This window comes from Halichoerus grypus, chromosome 12 (assembly GCF_964656455.1).
Source record: "Halichoerus grypus chromosome 12, mHalGry1.hap1.1, whole genome shotgun sequence".
Taxonomy (NCBI): Eukaryota; Metazoa; Chordata; class Mammalia; order Carnivora; family Phocidae; genus Halichoerus; species Halichoerus grypus.
The window spans coordinates 106,183,160-106,189,159 of record NC_135723.1 but is presented as its reverse complement, the minus strand read 5'-3'; the positions used below and the strand labels follow the sequence as shown (position 1 = coordinate 106,189,159).

The 6,000-nt window shown below is 48.9% G+C and overlaps 1 protein-coding gene across 8 annotated transcripts in view; it reads right to left on the bottom strand.

Annotated features, from left to right (window-relative positions):
• Window positions 1–720: 720 nt before the first annotated feature.
• Window positions 721–6,000, bottom strand: part of DYNC2I1 (dynein 2 intermediate chain 1) — a 56,454-nt gene continuing 51,174 nt past the window's right edge. For all 8 annotated transcript variants that reach the window (XM_036067106.2, XM_036067108.2, XM_036067107.2 and 5 more), the window contains one exon: window positions 721–1,310. In XM_036067106.2, coding sequence (XP_035922999.2) covers window positions 1,136–1,310 — 175 coding nt within the window. In that variant the 3' untranslated portion in view covers window positions 721–1,135. The remainder of the gene's footprint in view (window positions 1,311–6,000) is intronic.

The window sequence follows — 6,000 nt, the reverse complement described above, 5'->3', positions numbered from 1 at the left end:
ATTACTAGAGTAGTTAGACTCCTCTCAATTCCAGTTTAGGTCAAATTTCACAAATAAGGACTTGGGGGGTTGGTAGATGAGGGGCCAGGGGGATTAGCCTGTTTCCAGAATTAAAATCTCCACAAGTCGTGAACTATGGCATTCTGGTAGGACTCTGCCCTGTATTAGTGAGAGTCGCACTGCCAACTCACTCAATTGCTTCTTTCACCACTGGCTGAGCACCTACTGTGTGCGAGGCAGGCACACAGCCCTCAGAGACAATGGTGAGAAAGAGACACATCTCTGTCCACAGAGCTCCTGGCCTAGCGAAGGAGGCAGAGCACATCGACTGAACAAGTCACACACATACACGTTTACACATAGGTGCCAAATGCTCTGGAATGTCCCTTGTTACCTTCCGGGTAAAAGATGCTCTCGTCCTGCCGTGAGACCTTCCTGTGGCTAAGTGGGAGCTGCATGTGGCCGGAGAGACCGAAGCCCCACCTGGCCCCTCGCTGACCATCCCCACCCCTCACTGTGCCAGGGGGCCGTCCTGGGCTTTCTTGGATCTCACCCCAAAATTCTGTTATAACTGAGTACAAAATTCAAGAGCATTTATTTACTTGGGTTATTTTTATACAGACATTTTTAAATACTAAAACATAATGTAAAATGTGTCTGACATTCAAATAATGCCAAAAGAAGCCCAAGAAAGTTTTAAGAAAACACAGTTGGCGGAGGTCATTTCAATGACATAACTCCATTTAATTTATACCTGAGTATGTCCTTTTCTGCAGGACTAAGAAAATTGTTCATTAAAGTACATTTTCATGGTAGGTTGCTTAAAATATAAATGTGCTAATATTTTAAAGCTATTCTAAAAATAAGTAGAAATATTCTCAGAGAAGAACATAATCGACATGACTATTTCCTCTCAAGCTCAGCATACACTAAAATGTTTGTTGTTTCCATTCAAAAAACAGTGATTTATTCACTGGGAACACTGAGGTGACATTCTTGTAAAGTAAGTTACATACAGAATACATGTCCTCAATCAATGTACATGCACACGGACACAACTGTCTTTCCCGTGTGGGTCATCACTCCGCCCTGCCCCCGTCCCCAAGACCACACCCCGCTATCTTGCACCCCCCTTCTACAGGGCTTCCTGCAAGAGCAGCCGCAGCTTCCTCAGCTCGTCTCCCGCGGGGGCTGCCCACGCCCTCTTCAGGTACTGGACGTCCACGCTGCCAGAGGCTCTGGCCAGCACCAGGGCCAGGAAGCTGCCACTGGCCTTCTCTGCGTCACCCACGACCGTCATGGCCACCAGCCTGAAAGTAAGAAGCACATGCTGTGTGATCGTGAGTCTCCCAAACTATCTATCCTCCAAGGAAGGAGCAAAAAGCAAAGGAAATTCTAAAAATTTCAGTAATCGTCAAAAGAAAGGTTGGGCCAGAAATAAAGATACAAAAATCTACGGAAACCGCTTAGAAAACGTATTTCTGCATTTCTGCAGACTGACTGCTTGCGAGGGTCACAGATCATGATGGAGGATGCGCTGCCTGAAGACACGTGGGCTGGAAGGCCCTGAGTGCTGGACCCTCCCATCCAGCTTTGTTCCTCCTGGTGAACGGGGATGCCAGTGGCCCTCGGGTGCCCAGCAAGAAACCCGGAGACGGCCCAACAGCCCTGACCTTGCCTCTCCCGTCCCTTCACTGACCAGTTTCTCTGACTGGCTCCTGTCTCTAGCCTTTCCCCTCACAGGCTGCTGACAGACACGCAGCGACCTGCATCCCACGTCTACTCGAGGCCCGCTGGCTGCTCAGGGCCCCCCAGATCCCAGTTCCCACACAGCACCTGCAGTCCTGGCCTCTTGGGACTCCCGCTCCGCCGGTCTTCCTCTGTTCACTTCCACTTATCCTTTGAGACCTGACTCAGTGGCGTCACCTCCAGAGGCCTCCCCTGGCCCCTGACTAGATCCCTCGACTATGCCTGATTTGGTCAGGGGTCCCCAGCATCCTCGAAATGCCTCTGGCCTACATTCACCCCACCGTTACCCACCAAGAAGGCTGAGACCATGCCCGCCTCATACCGACCTCAATGCTCCCGCCCCTCCTGTCTCCTCATAATGACCAGGGCTGCCAGCACCAGCACCCACGGGGGCCTTGATTCCGTGGGATCCACGACTGGCACAGGACGGGAGCAGTGAGCCCCTCCAGGGGGTTACCAGCAGTCGCAGGTAGCAGAGAATCCCCACTGTGGCCCCACAGGGTCTGAGCGCCCACTGATACTCCGAAAGCTTGTCCCCACAATCCAAATACTGCCCCAACTCCCAGGCCCCTGTGATGTAAGCACAGCACACCCTGACAGGGACCTGACTGAGGTCCGGTCAGTCTACACCCACGCACAGGCCACGCTCTGGAGAGGCACAACACGATTTGTGGCAGGTGAGCAAACCACGAAAAATTACAATCATTGAGGGAGACAAACCACGCGAGACTCTTAACTCCAGGGAACAAACTGAGGGCTGCTGGAGGGAGGGGGGTGGGGGGTGGGGTAACTGGGGGATGGGCAGTAAGGACGGCAGGTGATGTGATGAGCACTGGGTGTGGTACGCAGCTGATGAGTCACTGACCTCTGCCTCCGGAACTAACACGACACAGACGTTAACTAACGTGAGTCGTCACTTAGTACTACTTAGTGCTTCAACACTGCTGTTCAGTCAGTAGTGTAGAACACAGGTCAAGTTTAAGTGCCACAAGTCTGGGAACATGAGTAGCAGGTAACAAACATGAAGCCTTCCACTGCGCAGCAACCGCGATACAAGGGTGCACCAGACGGCGTGCTCCGCGGGCACCGCTAAGCTGGGTCTACGTGAAAAGATGTCAAAGCACCAGCGTGGACTCTGACGGTCCAGGTAAAATGCCCTTGGGAGGAGAGCCAGACAGAGTCTAAGCCGAGGGCAGAGAAAAGGCACAGGCTGGGCTTGCAGGCTGCTACCACCCCCTGCGCCGGCCCAGAGCCGTGCCTGCCCCCCCACGCTCTCCGCCCGGCCTGCTTCTGCTCCCAGACCATGAGCACGCAGCTTACTTATCACCACGGGTTTTAAATTCACCCTAAATGTGGTAAATTCTTCCTTCTACCTAAACTCGTGCCTTTTAGACTCTGTTAGTTCCTTGTTCTGTTCTTCTCTGCAGCTGAAGGAACACTGAGCCCTTCCTAGGAATACGACTTCTTTAGCGGACACTGCCGCTAACCAGGAGGCATCTACGATGGAATGCTCCACATCCTTCTCTGCTCTGCCTCAGCAGCTCCCCTGCTCTGTGCGGCTTCAGCTCGCTGCCCTCTGCCGAGATCCAGACACGCTGGCCGGTCCCCACTGCCACCGAGGGTGTGGGGAGGGAGAGACCCCTGTCCCCACCCCAGGAGACCCAAACCTCCCCTCTTCTTGGTAAGACCTTCCTTCCCTGCCCCACTGAAAATCCACACGTGATCCCTCCCTGTTTATTTCTCCCATCACAAGTTGTGGGACTTGCTAGTTTATTTTGTTCACTACCCATCTTGCCCCATCAGGATGTGAGCCTACCAGCTGGTTCACCGCTGTACCCCGGGGCCTGCCCTGGTGCCCAGCACACAGTAGGTACTCGGGAAACACTTGTTTTATTAAATAACGGACAAACTTTGGGGAATAAACTGCGTGTACATTCTGTGTTTATAAGTGAATCACAGTCTGGATTTCAATGATGTATTTTTTAATAATTAGAATAATGTAAGTGGGTCCATTTCTGGGCTCTCTATTCTGTCCCATTGATCTATGTGTCTGTTTTTGTGCCAGTACCATACTGTCTTGGTGATGACAGCTTTGTAATAGAGCTGGAAGTCCAGAACTGTGACGCCGCCAGCTTTGCTTTTCTTTTTCAACATTCCCCTGGCGATTTGGGGTCTTTTCTGACTCCATACAAATTTTAGGATTGTTTCTTCCAGCTCCATGAAAAATGTCAACGGTATTTTGATAGGGATGGTGTTGAACATGTAAATTACTCCGGGCAGCATTAACATTTTAATGATGTTTATTCTTCCAATCCATGAGCATGGGATGTTTTTCCATCTTTTTTGTGTCTTCCTCCTCCATTTCTTTCGTAAGTGTTCTGTAGTTTCTAGAGTATAGCTCCTTTACCTCTTTGGTTAGGTCTACTCCTAGGTATCTTATGGTTTTTGGTGCTATTGTAAATGGAATCGATTCCCTAATTTCTCTTTCTACAGTTACATTGTTAGTGTATAGAAAAGCAACTGATTTCTTTGCATTGATTTTGTATCCTGCCACATTACTGAATTGCTGTATGATGTGGTTCATATGTACAATAGAATACTACTCAGCCATCAGAAAGGATGAATACCCACCATTTGCATCGACATGTATGGAACTGGAAGGGATTATGCTAAGTGAAATAAATCAAGCAGAGAAAAGTCAATTATCATATGGTTTCATTTATCTGTGGAACATAAGGAATAGCATGGAGGACATTAGGAGAAGGAAGGGAAAAATGAAGGGGGGAAATCAGAGGGGGAGACAAACCATGAAAGACTATGGACTCCGGGAAACTAAAGGGGAGGGGGGTTGGGGGATGGGTTAGCCCGGTGATGGGTATTAAGGAGGGCACGTACTGCATGGAGCACTGGGTGTTATATGAAAACAATGAATCATAGAACACTACATCAAAAACAAATGATGTAATGTATGGTAATTAATATAATATAATAAAAAAAAGAATAATGTAAGTGTACATACTACTTGCACTAAATACACGACGGTCTTAATTTTTTCAGGTCTTTTTTTTTTTTTTAGAAAGAGAGAGAGGTAGCGAGAGCGCACACAAGCAGGGGAACGTCGGGCAGAGGGAGAGGGAGAAGCAGACTCCCGGCTGAGCAGGCAGCCCGATGCGGGGCTCGATCCCAGGACCCGGGATAATGACCTGAGCCGAAGGCAGACGCCCAACCGCCTGAGCCACCCAGGCGCCCCTTTTCAGGTCTTGCTGGTGTGTCCTAACGTTCTGTCAAACCGTACCCTAGTTTTGATCACCGCTTGCCCTTCTCTTTCCTCTACAAAGGGACGTGGGCGACAGCTGGGTGGCCCCGTCCTCCACAGGTCATGGGAGCTTTCATTTCACAGCAGGAGAATGTACTGACAAAAAACAGAAAATCTCAAGAAAGAAAACAGGTATCGAGACAAAGCGGGGTCAAGAGAGAGCCCTTCACAGTGAAAACTTGATATGTATTTCAACTTTCGATTAAACAAAACAACAAAAACGGGATTATTTAAAAGCACAACAATAACTACTCGCATGAATGGGTTTCACCTTACTCAGTGCAGAGGCACATGGGGCTGGTTTGAATGGGACATCAGTTTAGGGCAGAGGAATGACACTGATGTGAAATTATGTGAATTACTGATTCCCGTGTAGTATCCCTTTTTAGAAACGAGAAGGAAGACTCTATATATCACTCGGACGAATACTGAATTTAAAAGACTAATAAATGGGACGCCTCGGTGGCTCAGTCGTTAAGTGTCTGCCTTCTGCTCAGGTCATGATCATGGGGTCCTGGGATCAAGTCCCATGTCAGACTCCCAGCTCCTTGGGGAGCTTGCTTCTCCCTCTGCCTCTGCCTCTGCCTCTCTCTCTCTCTCTCATGAATAGATAAATAAAATCTTTAAAACATAAAAAAAAATTTAATTAAAAAAATAAAAGACTAATAAATGAATGCAACTAAGGAGCTCACAAAAAGCTTTTTTTATTTATAGAATGATAATCATGGTGGGGGGACAGCCCCTGGGTGGCTCAGTCATTAAGCGTCTGCCTTCGGCTCAGGTCATGATCTCAGGGTCCTGGGATTGAGCCCCGCATCGGGCTCCCTGCCTCTGCAGGAAGCCTGCTTCTCCCTCTGCCCCTCACCCTGCTCGTGCTCACTCTCTCTCACTCTCTCTCTCTCTCTCAAATAAATAAATAAAATTAAAAAAAAAAA